The sequence below is a fragment of the Mytilus californianus genome, unplaced genomic scaffold (genome assembly GCF_021869535.1).
Source record: "Mytilus californianus isolate M0D057914Y unplaced genomic scaffold, xbMytCali1.0.p SCAF_2, whole genome shotgun sequence".
NCBI lineage: Eukaryota > Metazoa > Mollusca > Bivalvia > Mytilida > Mytilidae > Mytilus > Mytilus californianus.
In genome coordinates this window covers 89,793,330-89,815,082 of record NW_026262668.1, presented here as the reverse complement: position 1 = coordinate 89,815,082, position 21,753 = coordinate 89,793,330, and the positions used below count along the sequence as shown (strand labels likewise).

At 31.5% G+C, this 21,753-nt stretch overlaps 1 protein-coding gene across 6 annotated transcripts in view; it reads right to left on the bottom strand.

Annotated features, from left to right (window-relative positions):
* Nucleotides 1–191: 191 nt before the first annotated feature.
* Nucleotides 192–21,753, bottom strand: part of LOC127730383 (sushi domain-containing protein 2-like) — a 78,680-nt gene continuing 57,118 nt past the window's right edge. For 5 of the 6 annotated variants that reach the window (XM_052238762.1, XM_052238764.1, XM_052238761.1 and 2 more), the window contains exons 10-18: nt 19,804–20,075; nt 19,362–19,517; nt 18,795–18,974; nt 17,675–17,817; nt 16,737–16,848; nt 14,541–14,762; nt 11,724–11,912; nt 2,328–2,448; nt 192–1,671 (exon numbers count right to left, since the gene is read on the bottom strand). In XM_052238762.1, the coding sequence (XP_052094722.1) occupies nt 1,614–1,671; nt 2,328–2,448; nt 11,724–11,912; nt 14,541–14,762; nt 16,737–16,848; nt 17,675–17,817; nt 18,795–18,974; nt 19,362–19,517; nt 19,804–20,075 (1,453 nt within the window). In that variant the 3' untranslated portion in view covers nt 192–1,613. The remainder of the gene's footprint in view (nt 1,672–2,327; nt 2,449–11,723; nt 11,913–14,540; nt 14,763–16,736; nt 16,849–17,674; nt 17,818–18,794; nt 18,975–19,361; nt 19,518–19,803; nt 20,076–21,753) is intronic. The other variant, XM_052238766.1, reaches the window with a different exon arrangement.

Sequence of the window (21,753 nt, the reverse complement as noted above, 5' to 3'; positions counted from 1 at the left end):
TAAAGGATATACATGAACAATGTTTTTAAGGTTCACTGTGACTTTAAGATATAAAAAAACAGCCATAAGAGAGCTGTTCCTTTGATTTGATTAGAATTACTGTTGTGTGGGTGTATAGAAATTATGTGTCATGTAATAGTACAACGCTTTTCCTTCTAATCCATAATAATTTGATTATAACTATTTGCCCAAAATAGAAACAGCATACTTTATTGAAATCAAAATTAATTTAACCTTAAATTTAGCTACAAAGTATAATGAATACAACACATTTATTGTAACTTTATAATTTAAATATATTAAAAAACAAAACGTAACAAATCTGCCTTCTTATAATCAAATGATAATATATTCTGATTTAAAATAATTATCATAAAATCAATGCTATTATATAATAATCATTGCATAGCTGTTAATCATTCTTCCATGCATCTTTCTCAATATCCGTGTTTATATATTTTATATTCTATTGCATATCGTTAAGGATATATATTATTATCATATCTAATATTTCAAGTACAGCCCACCTCTACAGTTTGGATTTTTTGTTTCGAGTAAAGATAGTCATTATTTGAACAACTTGGACCATGAAGGGACAATCGATTGTACAAGGAAAAACAAGAATAAAACAATCAACTTATGATTGGTAAAAATCTATTTTTCTGACATATTTACTTAATCTGTGGATCCTTAACTACTATACCGTATAAAACATATAATCTAATTCTCTACCGGAATACACTACTAGCATTAACAACTGTCGTTTTAAGGAAAATCAGAAAGACAAAGGGATTAGAATGAGTTACATGTAGAGAGGTACATAATAAAACACACTGTTTCATCCCATCAAGTATTGTCAATTATAGAGCCCCGTTTACTAAAAAAGTATAACACAAATACCGAATTCCAAGGTAAATTCAAAAAGGGAGAAGTTCATAAAATCTGACAAAATCAAACATGAGACTTTATGAAACAACGGAACGAATGAAAAACAATTGTCATATTCCTGACTTGGAACAGGCATTTTCCAAAAATTAAAATGGTGAGTAAACGTACTGTGACCCATAGTTGTTAACTTCTATCTTATTTGGTTGTTTCATTGGCAATCATACAACATCTTCTTATTTTTATATAAACCTAGTTTTATAGCTAGCTAAACCTCTCACTTGTATGACAGTTGTTTATAGTTCCGTTACATTGACAAAGCAGCGTTTTGCTACACCCTCACCTAACACACAATGCAAGACATGTATTGACGAGTGCTCAATAAGAGACTGTACTTCTTGATACGATTATTTGGTAAGCTGGTACAACAAAATACTGATCAAACCTGAATGCTAATTATACAATATTAAGCAAGATTCTAGGAAACATAATCATACACGCCACCGTAACAAGACGGTTCTAACTTCAAACTAAATTTAATCGATTTTTTAGTCGACTAACATTTCCTTGTAGAAAATTAACTTCACATCAACAAAAAAATTCTTCTCAGTTTTTCCTCTATTTTCACCACTTTCACATCATTTGTATACTGCTTTAAATATTTCCTCACAATCTTCAATCTGTCTTGAGTACACAAGAAAAGTCTATTAGTTCTAGCATGAACATTTTTATAATTCTGCATCTGCTGTCTTCTCACCCTTTGATGCTATCATATACTTATCATGCCTGCAAATTTTGTTAGATTATATTACAATATAACATTCGATACATATAAATAGTGAAATACACATAGCAGAGTTAATATAACACAAACCAATCTTTTCTACAATTGCAATAAGTGTCTTTGTATGATCCAGCGTACAAGTCCATGTTTCAATCTTACAATCCGTTGTTTTCTCTTGTACATTACACCAGTTGATTTTACTTGGCATAATCAAAACGGCCACTACGGGAACAGGAAGTGATTACCCATCCAACACAATTAAGTTCAATTCTAGCTTTTCATTTTCTGTTTTGGGTTTCGTGTGTACAATCTGAAAGAGTTTTTTTTCTGTGTTGTGCATGTTTTGTGATATGTTGTGGGTCTTTTAATCTGTTTTGTTTTTGCGTTGTTGTCTTCCTTTATTCGACCTTCTTATGAAAATAAGGAGATGAGGTATGATTGCCAATGAGACAACTTCTTATATTGTTATTCTATTTAAATTTGAACCAATCTAAACACTGGACAAGAAAATTAAGTTATATTGATGATTTTGTTTTCAATTGATAATATGATAATTTAAATGAGCAATACACAAAATCATTAATAATACAAACAAAGTTCTCAATTATGGAACACTCGTTTAAGCATTCTAGAAATATGAAATGATTAATATACATACTTTCGTTTCGTCATCATGAATTTCTTCACAAAAATTATGGCAAGAATGACGATTACAATGACAGCAACTAGACCAATAACCAATCCTATTATAACATCTGAGTTGACAACGGATTCAGTTTCTGATGAAACAAACAATAAATTAAAACGCAAATCATTTAAGACACAAAGAAAAATCAAATAACCCGTCTCTCTTATGAAATAAATTGTATTTCTATACAGAAAAATATTATCAGTGTAATAATGCAGATGTTTTCACAAACATATACTTATAATATATAGTGCAAAGAAATAATGAATTTAAAGTAAATGAAGTAAGAAATTATCTGAAATAAAACGAAATAAAAGCAACCTTTAGAAATCACGAAATCATAGTCTATTGAATGATCCATGTTCTCTCTATTTATTTACTTAAATATCCATCATTCTAATGCAATTTGTTAAAAGGAAAAGGAAATGCTGATGATAATAATAATATTAACACAAAGTAACCATATAAAAATGCCAGCGATATTTAAATATGTTGATATGTCCACTTAGAAGTAGTTGTCAATTAGCAAGATTCCGATTTTTTTGGCGATTGACACGCATTGGCGGATTTGTAAATTTATAATAGTATAATTTGTGCACGCTGGGACATAGTCTGAAAAATGCTGAGCATTTTTTGTTGTTCTGACATGCTGGGCATTTAGGTCCCTGATCAGAGCACCTGTTGTAATTAGGGAATAGGTGAAAAACAAGGGTCATACATTTGTCAGGTATTCAGTAAGGGTAATAAAATACAACAGGGATTAACACATAAAATTACAGGTAAAATATATTAAAATGAATTTTAAACAATTGAAATATATTAGTAATAATATTATGAGAAAGCTATTTTAAACATTATCATCTTTTTACTTTAGACTATTTTCTGTTAATTATTATACTTTATTGCATGCATATAATAAAGCAGTGACTCCTATGTATCACATGTATAGTGAGATTCTTTTAATTTTACTGGACATTTGCTATAAAATCCATAGATCTATTTTCAATTTATATAAAAAAATCATTATTTAATTAAACTACAGTTTTGAATAGGAGAAGTCACAATTAATTGGTTTACTATATTTTGAACATGTTGAACAAGAAAAGGGAAATCCTTCAAATAATATTTTTTTTTATTGTTAGACAGTTTGTTTTCATAACAATAATCATATGATAATATGATCATTATTATTTTTTTACAATAAATTTTGTTTACAAAGTTGTATTATGTATTATTATTCAAGAAAAATAAAAAAAAAAAAATTTGGATAAAACACTTTGTTTATCAAAGAAAAATTATCTCAAAACAGAGATGTGAGTTTTTGTCTTGTGACTTTCTGTCCTACATTTGTCAAACAGTAGTGTGTTATCTTAAATCAGTGTGAAGAAAAAGCTGAAATAAAATAATGACATATGTATCTAAACTTGACTTTCAATTTTATCATTTGTCATGTGATTTATTTAATTTTTAAATAAAAAGGGTTGACAGGAATTGCAAATCTCTCCACACTGTACAACAGACAACAGCATATTTTTTTATATTTGACTTTATTTTATGACATTTAGTTATTTTTCTTATAACCTTTAACCTTAGCACTTATTTGAAATATATTACAAAATGAGTAAAATTTGAATGATAATAATTTTGATCATTTATCATACATCCTATTAATAAATAAAGATAGCATTTACATATGATTTAGATCTTATAATTTTTGGAAATATACAATTTATGAATATCTTCTATAATTATACAAAGGATTTTTCATTTACTGTTTTATTGATTTTTCCTATCCAAAGTTCACCTGTAAAACAACGGTAAACATGAACCATTGCAGGTACAAAATATGAAACAAAATAGTCAACCTGGATTACCACCTGTTAATTGGCCCAGCAGGTAAAAATATTTCTCTTCCCTAGCAGTCCATGGTATATGACCCCCAATACATGCCTGACATCCAATGTCAGACATAGGGGATGCTGATGATTAATCAAGTCCCAGTGTGTACTGTATTTAATCACTTGGGGAAGTTGATAAGAAACAAAAATAGAGGTTATCGACTTCTTTTATTAATACAGAATTTCCAAAACGTAGTTTATTTGATTGTTATTTTGAGATTATGTGAATTCAAAAATGCTTCGTGCATTTATCATTGCGACTTTTGAAAAATGCGAGATTAATTATTGCGATTTAATACAGATATATTAGAATTCAATTAAATGAAAATTAAATTCGTTTACAGATACATGTACTGATAGACTCGACAAATCGAGTCGTCCTTCACTCCTATTGTTATGCTATTTTGAGCATGTGAGAGTTTAGCCGTAAAACTCTGTGCATTTTAACAGTCACTTATACCTTGAAAACCAAACGGAGAGGACGTTGAAAAAATTGAGACCCATCCTCTCCCACCCTAATAAATTGAACTTTGTTTGCTGTTGGTCTTATTTATTTTTCAGATGCTCCAGTCTTCATACAAATATCCGTCATGGTAACACAATGAAGCACAATCACACAACCGGAGCGAAATTTTATGCAGACTATGGATAGCCCAGCTGCTAATTCTGAATTATTGCCGAATGGACCACCCTTCAGTACATCAACTTTGGATCGCCCTGATGTGATTCAGTGTTTAGTTCAATCGTCATCAAGATTATCAAGATTTTTTTTGTTATTGACAAATAATTTGGTTGTGTACTGTTATTGTTGTTGGTGTTTGTATGTATTTTTATTAAATGTTGCATGACAATTCAATATCCAAACAAAATCAGTGTTTGTTATTTGTTGAAGTGAAATACAAATCAAGTCATCAATGGCGTATGTTCGTCAATTCTAATATTTGGGTAATTTACATCAAATGATTACTTTGATCAAATGATATATTCAATAAGAATAAAATATCAGAATGCGAGTTTTTATTATTGCGATACTCACCCAGTCGCATTATTCGCATTGATAAAAATCTCGCAATAATTTCTAAATTTATAGTTACCCATTAATATCGAACCCAGAACCATATGTTTTCGTGTGTAACAAGATGTGTATCAATCAATTAAAGACTCTAAAACATATGTTCTAATGTCTTTAAAGTTTTGGGTGTTAGGATTGATTAAATACCAGTCACAAGTAATATGCTAAAGTTTAATACTTTCCCAGTATTATAAATATATTTCTCTAATTCTTCGTCAATTTATCCCTTTCTGCACCCATTGTATAAATAAAATTTAATCAACGTGTGGTTCGTTTGATCTCAGTTCTTCATTGGTTAAAATCCGATTATGACATCGAATTTTCTTGCTTTCCTCTGAATTTCCTATTGTGACGGCATGAAAAAAGGCGACCATGCCTGATGACGTCACATAGAAAGAACACATCTTTTTGCAGATCATTCGAAAAGAAGGAATAAATTTGCCTGCGTATTGTTTGAAAATCATTAGAGAAACAGATACCACCACCAAATCTCGTGTAATACGATATTTATCCACTCTCGACAGTTAAATTTTAAATATTTAAAACGCTCGGCGAGCCTCGCGTTTTAAATTTGAAAATTTAACTGTCTCGAGTGGATGAATATCGTATCACACTCGATGCAGTGGTAGAATCTATATATATCAACCGTTGTTTTAAAAATAGGAAAATTACTTTAAGTACTCCTTCAAATAAGACACAAAAACAAAGATATGACACCGACCTTTTAAGAGAATGTCATGCTTTTCTTCTTCTTTAAAACACTGCATTGGACGTCGTAGTTTAATATTGCGTCAAATTCCGACTTACAGTTTCACAAATATCTCAATTAATTTAAAGATAAGGAGATGTGGTATGATTGCCAATATGACAACTATCCACCAAAGTTCAAATGAACCGTACGGCCTTCAACAATGAGAAAAACCCATACCGTATAGTCGGCTATAAAAAGCCCCGACATGAAAAATATGAAACAATTCAATTGAGAAAACTAACGGCCTAATTTATAACAAACAATTTACGAAAAACAAATATGACAGACAAGAACCAACGACAATCACTGAACTACAGGCTCCTGACTTGGACAGGCACATAAGGAATGTGGCGGGGTTAATATAAATAAGAAGATGTTATATGAGTGCCAATGAGACAACTCTCCATCCAAGTCACAATGTATAAAAAGTTAACAATTATAGGTCAAAGTACGGACTTCAACACGGAGCCTTGGCTCACACCGAACAGCAAGCTATAAAGGGCCCCAAAATGACTAGTGTAAAACAATTCAAACAGGAACCAACAACACCAACAAACGACAACCACTGAACAACAGGCTCCTGACTTAGGACAGAGCATAAAAATGCAGCTGCCTTAAACGTTTTAACAGGCGCCAACCTTCACCCTAACCTGAGACAGTAGTGAAACACTACAACATAAGAAGACACACTATAAAATATCAATTGAAATGGCTTAACTCGATCAAAAATACATTTAAACAAAAACAAAAACAACTAAACATACGCTGAACGAATAAGTTTGATCTATGACACAATATCAATACAATATTGATAAAAAAAGATGTAGGAACAGTGTCAAAAAGACATCTCTAACCTTGGACAAAATGGCGTTAAATAAAACAACGTACAAAGCTAAATTTAGATATAATAATTTTTTTGTTAAGAGTACGGAAGTAAACAGAAGTGAAAATTTATCATCATACTAAATACTTATCAAAGGTGGTACATATTAAAAATAGTGAGACGAGATATAAAACAAAATAAGTAAACATTGAATTACAGAAATGCATTACAAATTGTGTCAACAGGTCAAATTAACACGAAAGAATGATTTGAGAGTACTCGGAGTTACTGAAAGCTAGTTAAAAGCAAAACACAATTAATTATAAAAATCATGCATTAGAGACTAAAATCAATTAAAACACATCCCAGGAATTTAGTGTTTTAACGCCATGGACAGTCAAAGAAGACATGACTTGTGCAATGCAAAAAAAAAACGTATCGACAGGCAGTAGGATCGTTAGGATTTAACCTTATGATAAATATGTATAATGTTATACTAGTATATAAATAAAGCAATCTCTAAATAGAAAATAAACGTGGATGTGTATTTATACATACCAAAAACCGTTCGAAAAGAATACAAATTTAGGTATGTTTTAATTTGTTGATGACAAAATCGATGTTAGCGCCAATGTAAACAATATTCAAAGATCTTATTACAACATTAATAAGATAACCTTAATAAGTTTGTTTAAAGGTTCGATGAGTTTCCACGGATCACATAGTGATTTCCGCGCTTTTAGTACAATATTACCGTAAAATTTAGGATGTGAAGTACCGTTTTTAATAAGTTTTCTACAGGTACAGCGAAATTTACAAGTCGAATTTTTGTATCTATGAAAGAATTTAGTAAATGTTCTAAGTAATTTATGGTAACTAAATCCCTGACTTAATAATTTAACAGTGATGCATTGATTACGTTCGTTAAAATCTATGACATCACTACACACACGGGCATAACGAACGTGTTGCGATATATAAACAACGTATGATGGAGCCAAAGGAACATCGCCGTCTAAAAAAGGAAAATTAACAATAGGGAATGCAAAATCGTCTCTTTTTTCGTTAATTTTAGTATGGAGTTTCTCTTTAGAAATTGAAATGTCTAAATCTAAAAAAGGACAACTACTGCTGTTTATGTTAGATTTGTTTAAAGTAAGTTCCTTTGGGTAAAATTAGGTAGTATATTTAGAGGACTCTGGATTATTTAACGAAAAAAATATCATCAAGATAACGGTAGGTATTGTTAAATGTGTCAACCAAATGTAACAATGACGTGTCTTTACTGAGTTTGGCCATAAAATATGTTTCATAGCAATACAGGAATAAATCTGCTATTAAAGGGGCGCAATTAGTGTTTTAAGTAATCCCTTAACATGGGACATTGGTGTAACAGTTCAACATAAGAACAAACTATAAAAATCAGTTGAAAAAGGCCTAACTCATCAGATCGATACAAAGAAAAACATCAAACAAAAACACAGACAGGACGTGGCAGGGTATATATCCATCCCGCATCCCTAACAACAAAAAAGACACTAAGTACAGATCTGAGACTATTCGCAGTTACTGACAGCTAGTTCAAAGCCAAAAACAACTAATAAAAAAAATCATGTATCTAAGACTAAAATATCAATCAGTACACATCCAACATCCAATGGATTTAGTGTAAAGACGTCATTATTAGTCAGAGAAAAACATGACCTTGTGCAATGCTAAAATATAGGTATCGACAGATTGTAGTACCTTGAAAGTAAATATGTGTAATATTTAGTATGGTTATAATTTACCGATAACAAAATCAATATTATACCAATAAAACAATATTCAAAGATTTAATTACAGTGTTGAATAGGTAAACTTTTAGAATAAGTTTATTTAAAGGATCGTAATACATTTGATTCAATATTACCAACAAATGCCATTGGCTTTTTTATTCCGCAAAACAGGGTTATCGCATTTGTATATCTACAATATCAGTATTTGTCAAAACTGTGATCGCACAACACTGGCTTACGTAAACACCGTTGTAAAGTATTTTTTGTGATTGGAAATATATGCTACATTTCATTCCATATGGTGATACAAAAACCAGAACATTTTCACGAGGAATGTCCCGGGTGATGAGGGAGAAAAAGAGCCCAACATGATAGACTGCAATGTGACTGAACGTACGTGCTGAGAGTTACATTCGTCGAGTAGAGTTAAAACAACGGACTCATCTAAAGTAAATCGATGCCAAATTTTACTTGAAATGGAGCAGATGTAATGGGTTATCTGTTACCTAACATAAAAAAAAAATACTTGCGGATCTAAATTGATGAAAAAGGACAAGACGTTCTTTGACATAACCCTGGTTCATAAACTTTCAGCTCAGACACTGGTGATGTTTTATAAAGTCTGAGTAGCAGCTGCAGTATCTTGAATACCGAATGAGTTGGGAAATGCATATCCCATATGCCGGTATATTGCTGCTAATGTGGGGGAAATTTATAACTTCAAAATTAAAATCGTCTCGTTTGTCATAGATTCTGGTACTGAGATGACCGCTTATGTGTTGCTTAAATAAGGCGGAGGAAGACGTGTCTGTTGTTTCTTTAATTTCTAATTCTAGAGGATATATTAATGGAACCCAATCAGAAATAATTTAAATTGTTAATGAAAAGAACATCATCAATATATCTGAATGTGAAATTAAATGATCTGAATTCTTTGATTTTCTTATTTATGACAAGTATCTGAAGATAATGGAAATGGATCGGATTAGGAATGCCGACAATTTTTTGAAAAAGTCTACCTCCAAATTCAACAAATATGTTGTTAATAAGAAACTCCAGCATACTGGTCACTTGTTCTTCTGTGTAGCATATTTTACTTTTTTGTTCACTATTAACAAAACATTCCGTATGGTATCCCAAATCAATAAATGTATAGCGTATGCTACCATTTTTATATGAAAATGCATTGTGGATTATTTCATTTAGACGACTTTTCAATTTCATATGGGGAATGGTGGTATACAGGGTTGAAAAATCAAAAATGTTTGATAGAATTAATTTTAGAGAAAGATCGAGATTTATAATTATCCAGAAGTTCTTTAGAGTTTTTTTTTTTAGAATCCATATATGGCTAATACCACTATACGAGTAAACAGTTTCACAGAATTTCTGAAGACCCTCTTTCACTGCGGACAGAATTTTTGTCAATCTAATGGACAATTCCTTTGTAGAACATGCAGATGAGCCGGCAATGTACCGTTGTTTTACGGCATCTTGTAAAGCTTAGGTATCCAATACAAATAAGGTAAGTCATCAGATTTGCTGTTCAAAGTGATGTTCATTGAAACCACGAAGGACTTATGATTCGGCAAAATTTCATCCTTGTTAAATGATATACTTTTGTATGTGGGATTACCTGAAACTCTTTTATTCCTAATTCTTTTATAAGACACTCGTAGTAGTACGATTTACATACAAAGACAATAGTATTTGAAGCTTTGTCCACAGGAAGAACAACATATTCATCATGAAGAGATGATAGACATTTCACAGCTTCTTTGTCTCTGAAAACAGACTTTGGTCGATAATTCACACAGTTTTCTACTTATGAATTCGACGTTTCATCAGAGACCTGACCAATTTAGATAAAGTGTCCAGTTCAACTTCTTCTCGTTTAGCCCATGCACTGGCGTAGTCCTCAATGGAATCCCTAAATATTTTGAATTTATGGTTCCAATTGATGTGTTGGGGTTCTCTGAACTTAGGACCATGAGATATCACCTTTCGGAGATGTTCATGTTGAATTATTTTTAGATCCCCAGTAATAACATGGCCAGAGGGGCTTTAAATATAAGGCGAGTATGAACAGTCACATGTCAGAGGGTTTTTTTGTGTATTCTTCTTAACCAAGGTCCTGCATTGCTTGCTTATAGTTAAATACTTTAGGTGCAAATATTTTAGAAAATTAACAGGCAGTGAAAAAAAAATAGTTCTAATGTAATGTAACCATAGCGGATGATGAAAATGTGACAAAAGGTCATCAAAGCTCCCAGAGGGCGATCAAGATTTGGATGACCTTTTAACATTGGGCCGATGGTAATGTTTTTGCCAATGACTACGATGGGGTCTTAAGGTAGTATTATATAAGTTCATTACATTTACATTACTGTATGCTGGACTTGACAAATATCCTACTCCTTTGATGTTATCATTGCAACCATATGGCATTGCAGTACCTAGTTCCCTTATCAAGAATATTTCTCTATCTTTTCGGATAGCAGTACTTCTTATAGGGCTATTGGTGTGGTGATAAATTTTCTCGATGATGCGTACTTTCATATGTAAAGAAGGATCATGGTCTCGTTGATTAAAATGGTTATAAAGACCCCTGAATTGCGGATTTTTGTTATCAAAACGGTTTTGATTCATCATTTTATGCCAAGTTTCACCAACATAAAGTAGCCCACACAAAGTACATTCAATTCCGTAAACGACATTGTCCGTGGAAAAGTCTAGAGGATCAAAAGATTTTGTATAATAAGTTTTCCTGTTACGTTACTAGTCTGGAGAAGTGATGAAAATATAGTTTTTCGATCTTAAGAGAGGCAGAAAATACAAAAGGAATACTGAAACTAATAAGTCAAAACAAACTGACAACGCCATGAAAAAATCAGAAAAACGACGAAAAAAAAACAACAACAGACTACAAAACATAATATAGAAAACTAAAGACTACTATACAAACCCCACCAAAAACTGGTTAATTAATTATTAATGTTGTCTTTCAAAGACAGAGTTAATGTACGTATTTTTAAATTACCTACCTGAACAAACTGGTGTCGGTTTTGGGTTCCATGAGGAACTATTTCCCCCAGAAAGTATACATGTAAATGTAGTAGGTTCAGCTGGCTCTCTGTCTGTGTAACAACCTGTTATGGTCACAGTGCTTCCTAAGTTAGTATTCCTACTACTTTTTCTAGCATCTTGGATGTCTAGAAACCCACAGGACTGCACTGTTGAAAAAATATTGTACGAAATGCATATTTACAAACATATATAACATTCGTATTTAGTTGATACTTAATTTGGACCTGTAATAATCTACGTGATGCTGCTTTGCTATCTCGATGCCATATGCCCAACACCCCCTTTTTATACCGAATAAGAAAAAAAACACCATCATCTTTCGATAAACATATAATGTTAGTAATTAGAGGAGCAATAACATGTTCAAATAAGTAAGATTTATCCCCATATTATGTATTTAATTTCAAAATATCAATAGTTGTGGATGCTACTTCACTGATGGTTACCTCGCATATTCATATTGCATATTCAACAGGGGACACTCTTAGACGAGAATAGAATTAATGACAAAAATCTCTGTGTTTTTTTGTATCTTATATTGCTGATCATTGAAGTCTTTTTAGTTTCTCTCTATCTTCATGATCTTATTTAGCTTTTGCTCTAAACACAAAAGAGGGTAAAATAACTCCTATAAAGAGTAACAGTCTACTTATTATATCAGCAACATTTGACTTGTTAGTAGGTCTCGTCTTGCTATCATTTTTGATTATTTAAGTTTCTATCTATCTTTTATAATTAATATTATACAAGGAAAAACGCCAAAAAAATGGTAAAAATCATAATTAAAATGCAATTACTCCAATAAGGAGTCTTCGGACAATTTCTGCCATTTGTCTTAATTGTAGATCTTGTCTTGCTGATCATTTTTGTATATTTAAGTTTTAGGATATAAGACAAAAACGCAAAAAAAATTGTACAAATCAGCATCAAAGAGAAATAACTCTAATAAGGAGTCAACCGATGATTTCAACCATAAGACTTATTTGTAGAACATGTCCTTCTGATCATTTTTGTAATTTGAAGTTTCTCTCTATCTTTTATAGTTTTCAAAATATGATAATACGCAAAAAATCGAAAAAAGTGGCAAAATTTGTCATTTAAGGGGAATAACTCCTACAGGAAATTGTCTTACAGTTTTGACGTATATGGATAATTGGTAGAGCTCAACATTCTGAACAATTTTACCCTTTTCAGATTTCCTCTTTGTATAACGGTTATCAGAATAATAGATAAAACTTGCATTTTACCCCATATGTTCTATTTTTTGCCATGTCGGCCATCTTTGTTGGCAGGCAGGGTCATGGGACACATTTTTTAAACTTAATACCCTAATGATGATTGTGGTTAAGTTTGATTCTATTTGGCCTAGTAGTTTCAGTGGAGAAGATTTTTATAAAAGATTACAAAAATTTACGAAAAATTGCAAAAAATTGACTATAAAGGGTAATAACTCCTTAAGGAGTCAATTGACCATTTTGGTCATGTTGACTTATTTGTAGTTCTGACTTTGCTGTACATTATTGCTGTTTACAGTTTATCTATATCTATAATAACATTCAAGATAATTTCCAAAAACTGCAAAATTTTCTTAAAATTTCCAACTCAGGGACAGCAACCCAACAACGGGTTGTCTGATTTGTCTGAAAATATCAGGGCAGATAGAACTTCACTTGATGAACATTTTGACCAGTTGTCAGATTTGCTCTAAATGCTTTAGTTTCAGAGATATTAGACATAAACTGCATTTTACCCCTATGTTCTATTTTTAGCCATGTCGGCCAATCTGGTCGGCGGGCAGGATCATCGGATACATTTTTTAAACTGAATACCCTAATGATGATTGTGGCTAAGTTTGATTCTATTTGGCCTAGTAGTTTCAGAGGAGAAGATTTTTTATAAAAAAAAATGAGCTAAAAAGTGGTTAAAGTATTTCTATATTGCATTTATATGTGCAGCTTATCATTTAAATGTAACTTTATTTTAACTTGTAAAAGCTTGCATAACGATCAGTGGCAAAAAGAATGACACGATAACTAGAGAAAAAAAAACTGTTCTTATAAAAATGTCAACAAAATCAATAGTAACACAATGCCAGTGACGAAACTGATTAAAAGTTGTTTCTTAACAGCAATCGTAAATTTTAAAGAAAAAAAAAAGTTAATTTGTGTTTAATTGAAATTAAAAAAAAATATGTAAATATTTATATTAATACAAAAAATCATGTACATACAAAATCTGAAGCTCTTTCACACAAAACACATACAGCCTGCTGTACTCGACGTTTGCTATTTCAATAGGAAAATGATAACATTTTATGAAAATTTCGTTTTTATTCCAATTCATTTTTATTTTTTCTATTTACCAGAACATTTTCTTTTGAATGTTATTTGATATCGTCTTTACTAAAACAAAACCAAAAATTGAAAAGAGCAAGTTTTCACTGTTTGCAGGGGAGGCTATATTTTGACACTAGATCTCCTGCTGGATGGCCTTGCAAAATTCGTATGTAAAAACACAGATTTTGTAATCTGAATCTACAATTTTGAATTATTTTCTTTCTACTTGAACCATTCATTACTACAAAACTGTAAGTAAATGATAGGGTTTAAAATAGCAAAATGTCAATATTTTAAAGGAGTGTCATGAAGTTAAGTTCAAAACATCCCAATCATTTTTTTTCTGATTCTCATTTGGAAGAAACAAATATCTATTTTTCTATTATATTAAAAACAAATCCATAAAAATCGAGATGTAATTCTAATTATAATCCATACCAGGCTTCATAAAGCTGCGTATTTCGTTCATCCTTTCAGACATATACAATGTAGATTTTGCTGCATCTTGATTTCTAGTCGAGGCAAAATCAAAATTACATGCTTCATTGCTTCCACAAAACATCGTGTCTATTATTTTAACATCAGCAGAACAGGATACAGCATTGATTTCCGGTTTTATGTTGACTTGCATAACAGAATCAACTGAGTTGTTTACAGCCCCTGCAATATCACACTTATGATAATTGTAACAAAAAACTTCTATTGTTAACAATATCAACATTATCCCTAAAACAATCGCATACTCAACAGAAAAAAACTCCCAATTTTGCGAATTGAAAACCGTTGAAGAATAAAAGCAATATTATACATTTGGTGGACCCAAAGCGCTTTTCTAGATTTGCCTTCATAAGAAACGCTCATTAAAAATAATTCAAAGCCAATGATTTATTACTACTTCAGGAGGAGTTAATTAATATGAAACAAACCTAAAATTAATTCGATAGTGTTGTTCCCGCCCATCGTATAACTAACATAGGACATCGGGAATTTCCCCTTTTACCCTTTCTTGTCTTTCGGTATATGAAGAGGGGCGAAATTATATTAATGGTATTCGAATCATCATTAGTTTTGTCGAAAAGGTTGTTTAACATTTTTAACTGATGATTGTCTTGTGTTAAAAATCTATGACGACTAGCATTGTGAGAAGATAAAGAATCTTACGCGCCTAATGGAATTGTGCATATATTCGCCATAGCAAAAAAAATCCATTTCTTCAGGAAGTGGTAAGTACACTGTATACGAAGCTCTTTATTGATCATTCATTATATTTTAATTAAAATTTCAGATAAAAGAGAGGCGAACGATACCAAAGGGACATTCAAGCTCATAAGTCGAAAATAAATTGACAACGTTATGGCTAGAAACGAAAAAGACAAAACAGACAAACAATAGTACACAAAACACATCATAGAAAACTAAAAACTGAAGAACACGAACCCCACCAAAATCTGGGGCTGGTCTCAGGTGCTCCGGTAGGGTAAGCAGATCCTGCTCCACATGTCGCACTTGACATGTTGTTCATGTCAGTACAAACCCGGTGATAAATCAGTAGGTAACATTAGAGGAAAAGGGGACGGGATTATAGTTACGACAATTGGAATATATTCGTTGGCACCTGTGAAATGGATATTCCATAACGGTCAACCAACTCGTGATGGCGTCCGTAAAATTTACGAAGGGACGATTTCAACTTCACCTTTTAGAACTCTTAGATTTATAGCTTCCTTGTGAGCAGAAACCCTCTATCAAGGAAATCATGATAGGAAATACAAGCTCTGGAATATCGTATCAACTTGGATATATGCTCCGTATGCAGGTGCTGCTGGTATGTTGCTACATAGAAATGGGAAGTTCACAATTGGGAAACTAAAATCATCTCTTTTGTCGTAAGGTTTTGTTTTCAACCGACCATCATTGTCAATTTCTAGATGTTAATCAAGATATGAAGCAGACTTAACTGTATCTGTAGTATCCTTTATATCAAGTTTGATGGGATAGATGCGTTCAACATTGTTCACCAAATTTTGAATTATTTAGTGAGAGAATATCATCTTTATAGCGGAAAGTGAAGTTAAAGGATACAGTTAACTTCTTTTCTTTCTTCCTAAGAATTTCTTGTATTTAGTATGCTTAATATGAATAAAGGAACAAGTCGGCAAGAAGAGGAACACAGTTGGTTCCCATGGGAATCCCGATTGTTTGTTGAAAACACGTCCCCCAAACGTAACAAATATGTTGTCAATCAAGAAATCAAGCATCTTGATAATGTCAGTTTCAGAGAATTTTTTGTTTGAATCTGAGTGATATTTTACAAAGTACGATTTATACTTCCCTAAGACAAGAAATTTGTAGCTACGTTCTTTTTCATAAGACAAAGCAGGAATTTTTTAGTATCTAAATCTGATTCACGCCACCTCTAGAATATTTAGTATCACAATAACTTTGAAGCCCAGCTTTGATTGCTGATAACGTTTCTTTCTAAATGCTGATGTCTATTCTATTTCACTTTTGATCTTAATAGTCATTAAGGTTCCACAAAGCAAAACATAAGTGTTGCCAAAGCTCTACAAATTGAAGGGATTGTTTTATAACAATTTACACTTTTACCTTGTAATATACTATGTAGGTGCTTACATTTATACTGAAACATGTGATACGTTTCTAAGATGCTGGCACCATTCAATACACCACCAAGATCGTCATCTGGATTCATGTTGAAATTACCAAGTAAACCATCCACATAACCCTGCAAACATTAAAGGACAAGAAGCGAAATATTACATCTGAGCTTGCATGGCTACTACTTAATCTGCGTTTATAAAAATTCAAAACAACATTTTTTGTTTCTTAGGTCATGCAATTTTGTACCTTATATGAAAGGACAAATACGACCGGGGTTACAACAGCAGTTTCTTCTGTGATATCGCACTGACTTTGCAATACACCTCTGTGCTTAATGATCTGCGAAAAATTAACTTGATAAATTCATTCAAGTATCATTCTTTGAACCAAAAGGCTGAATATGGAAAATGAAAATTTTATTAAGTTAAGTTAGATCTGGTTATTTGTTACACACATAGATATACTCGTTAACCAAATACTGCTGTTGTCCTTGAAAATTTTGAAGAGATGAAAAATGTTTATTTATCAAATAAGTCTTTTTCGGACGTTCTTTGAATAAACTATGCCCTAAATAAACGCTTCTACCAAAATGATATTCTTAAATCGGTTATTTATTCTACGGACAGAAGGCAATTTATTTCTCTAAGACTTTCTGCAATTTGATTTAACTGATATATACGATTGACGCTACTTTTGAGACAACTCTCCATTTTTTCCTGTTTTTGAATTTTTCAAAATTCTTTATTTTATCTTTGATTTATGCTGAAAAAGAAAAGGTTTCATCTATTTCAAAATTTGTATCTGAATTTTGTATTGCACCACTTACTTTTGTTCATTTTTCATAAAAAAAAAAAGGTGCAAAACAGACCTCATCAAACGTCCAGTATGCTTCCAAAGGGAACATAGCATAGTTTTCATTTGTTTCTGTAAATATTTCTTGTTTACAGTACCTTAAGTATCTCTGGAATCATAAACAATGCTGTCATAATATGCTCTTTTACTGCAACTTGGATTCCAATTCCATTTTTTAGAATAATAGTGAAATTACCATGTTCTTCAGGGTTAACACTGTTGGTATTCATAACAGAAAATTCTATAAATAAATAATTTAAATAAATTAAAATAATTCTGTTTCAAATTCAAAATATTCTGGATTTTCATGTCCAAAATAAACTGAAACATTCTGAAAAAATGCCTTGGAGTTCGGTTTTGTTTGTTATACTTTTAACACATAAAAGTTTCTTATCATGAATGAATACAAATGTACTACCATATCTTCAAAAGGGGTAAAGCATTTTGTTTCTCTACCTCCCCTTTAACCACTAAATTTGTTTTAATGATATGATATCATCATAAATTGTTTGGTACGTTATGTTGTATTTATCCTATTTTTATTCTTTTATCCGAATGACCTTTTCAGTTTCACTAAAAAAGCGACCTCACTTATCCAAAAACATCTTGAGAAGAGGGTACTAATTTTTTAGCTTATTTCAATAAATCAATTGATTATCCCATTTAGAGATAAAATTATGGTAACAGCACATACATTTGCAAAATAGCATAATGGATCATAATGGAATAAAACATGTTCACTTCAAAAACATTTAAGATCGTACCCTACCCTAATGTATCTCTTTATGATACGAAACATAATACTAAATGAAATTTCAAGATTTCAAGATGTTCCGATATTTCGTAATAAATTATATGAGAAGTTTTTATTCACATTGTACATTTATTGACTTGTTATCATCAAAATGTTCACGAGCGGTTTGCATATTTGTTCCTAATAAAACGTTAACTAACAAACTTTGTATTTGTATCACATTTGTAAGCCTAAATATCCTTATAATTGAATATTATGTTAGACCAAGATGAGCTGTTAACCGAGTGATATAATACGATTATAATTTACATATATTGTATATTTTGTTTGTCATTCCATACAAATCAATTATTGAACCAGGAAAAATGTTACATGTGACAATAACTATAACGAAAACATAGGTTTATCCTCTTAAATACTGACAACTTAAAACTTTTATAAAGTGTAATGTATTGAAAACTAACTCTCAAAATCCTGCCATCTGGTTGACCTAGTATTAAAGTAGAAGTATTTATCGTTTACAACAACTTCTAGATGACTTTTCTGTCTTCCTAGTAGTGGTGGCCTCAATCTTATTTCCACAGTATCTAATACACCGACCTCGACCGCAAGATTGGTTAAGGTAACACTGTTATTCAACATGCCTACAACAACACAACACATTTTGTTTTAAAAAGATTTTTGGATACCAGTTTATGCTTACCACGAGAAATATAATAGAAGGAACTATTTAAGGATTTCTTTATGTATTTAATTATCTTGGTATTTTTAAATATAACGATTGAAACGTTTTAGAAGTTTGAAATTACATTACTTTTTGTTCAGATAGTCTTCAACAAAAGATCAGAAAAATACAGAAAAGGGGAACTTATTAAACATAAGTTTACACAAGCTGATTGTATATATACTTATTTGATATTTAGTTGATTAGATGTAAAGTTAAGCACGTACATTGTTCTATCATCTTTCGGTCTGCTTAAAAATTCAAACAACAATCGTCTCAATTTACAATTTATAAGTTGAGTACTTACCATCTATCGGTACAACATTGTCTGAAAATCTTCCCTGAACTATAACCTGTTCTAATTCCGGAGCTTGAATTGTCATCAAAATATAGTCACCTTCTGCACATATTCTATGAGAAGAATCGTCGAACGTTCTTACATGTCCTTGCCCGAAAATTATTCCTGTATTAAACATAGGAATACTAGTAAATTCAAAATATTTATGCATTTGTTAATATCGAGAAAATCAATACAAATCGTTGATATGTTTTCTATGATTTTATTATTCTATATATCAAAGCGGGATTAAAATTTACAAATTAAACCAGGCAAATGTATTTTTGCTGAAGACAGAACTAATTAAAAAATAATAGATTATAGAATTTAAACAAAAGTAAAACAATATGCATATAACATATGACTTTAAATGAAATAATAAAATATCAATATCACAGTTAATAGTAAGTACCTGGCGTTGGTGGGGTATACCTAGTGCAATCTACTGTTGGCCTTAGTTTCGTATACATATCACAATACTCATAACTAGACCACAGACAACAATAATAGTACGGAGATAAGTCTTGTATCCAATGTGACACAGAGGGAACAGATTTTGGGCGTTGGTATGGAAACATCCCTAAAGGATTAGAACGATCTGATGAACTGCCTTGATAAGAGTCACCATTAAACATCAAATTACCATCTTTATCATAGCAACACTGGTTACCTGCACCGTCAATTCTAAAAATAGGAAAGTAAACAATTTTTTTCAACATATGATCAATTACAAAACACTCGAGTGTGCGCTGAATTTAGGCACACTTGAATACATATAAAAAGGTATACCATTCTTCAAGTTCTTCAACGAAATAAATAAGGTTATACATGTACTAGTAAATAAAATATCTAAAATTAAAATTAACGTCCGGAAACTGAAATGGATTACATTGGTATGTTATTCTGCTTAGTGCCCACCAATGGAACAATGGAAAGGTGTTATGTATCATTTGATTTATAATAAGAATAAACAAAAACAAATTCTAAATAAGAGAGCATTTATAGCCTAAACTTTCGGCCTATTGAGACTGCGATACGTTGTCACAAAGCTCTTTTTTGTATGATTCAATTTTGTGCATCAAGAATCGCATGAAGTAAATGAAACATATCATGCAAAATATAGTTGTTTTAAAGAATGACTCAGTCAAATTCAAAAATGTGCTTTAATAACTACAAAATATGTCACATTATTTTTAATATTTTAGTCAAACCAATTGTTACTGAGGATATTGTTATTCAAAAAGGGAGGCGCCAAAATACAAAAGGGACATCCAAACTCATGATACAAAAAAAAAAAAACAAAACAAAAGACAAACAGCAGTATACAACTTAGAAGACTAAAGACTGAATCTAATTCGGTAGGTCACTTTCGGGGAAAGAGGACGGGATTGTGGTAACGACATTTGGAAAACTACAATCCCGTTCCCTTTTCCACGAATGTGACCTACCAAATAAGACTTATTATCGGGTTTGTACTTACATGAGCAACACGACGAGTGCCACATGTTACCTTCCAGAGCACCTGAGATCACCTTCGGTTTTTGGTGGGGTTCGTGTTGCTCAGTCTTTAGTTTTCAATATTGTGTTTTGTATACTGTTGTTTGTCTTTTGGTCTTTTCCGTTTTCTGCGCTTTGTCAGTTATTGTTGACTTATGAGTTTGAATGTCCCTTTGATATCTTTCGCCCCTCTTCGAAAGCGATATGATATGATTGCCAATGAAACTACTCTCCATCACAGACTAAGGTCAGCAACTCAACGATAAACGAAAATGATAAACAGTAACAAACGACAACCACTGAAATACAGGCATATGTTTATTTTCTGTAGATTCACTGTATATAAAATGTTGATTTCCTAAAAACACTAAAGATTTTTACCCGTAGTTGTATTTGGCACAACTAGTCGGAATATTCAGATTTTAAAGTTCTTCAACATCGTAATCGATCTGGCCTTCTAATTGCTTTGATTCTAGCGCCACTGATGAGTCATATATAGGGTCTGGCGTACCAAGCTATCAATTAAAAGTTATTATATAGCATTTCAAAGCGTATATTAAATGTTATCGTCCATATATTTCGGGTAATCCATCAACAATGTTTTTGTTATACAATTTTACGTAAACTGATACGACATTTTTCCTCATTAAAAATGTACAGTTATTTGTATAATTGATTATGTTCAGATGTCTTTATTGCTATTTGCATACAGTTACATGTGTACATATGTCTATATTGTTATCTGTATACAGTTACACGTGTACAGATGTCTATATTGTTATCTGTTTACAGTTACATGTGTACAGATGTCTATATCGTTATCTGTAAACAGTTACATGTGTACATATGTCTATACAGTTATCTG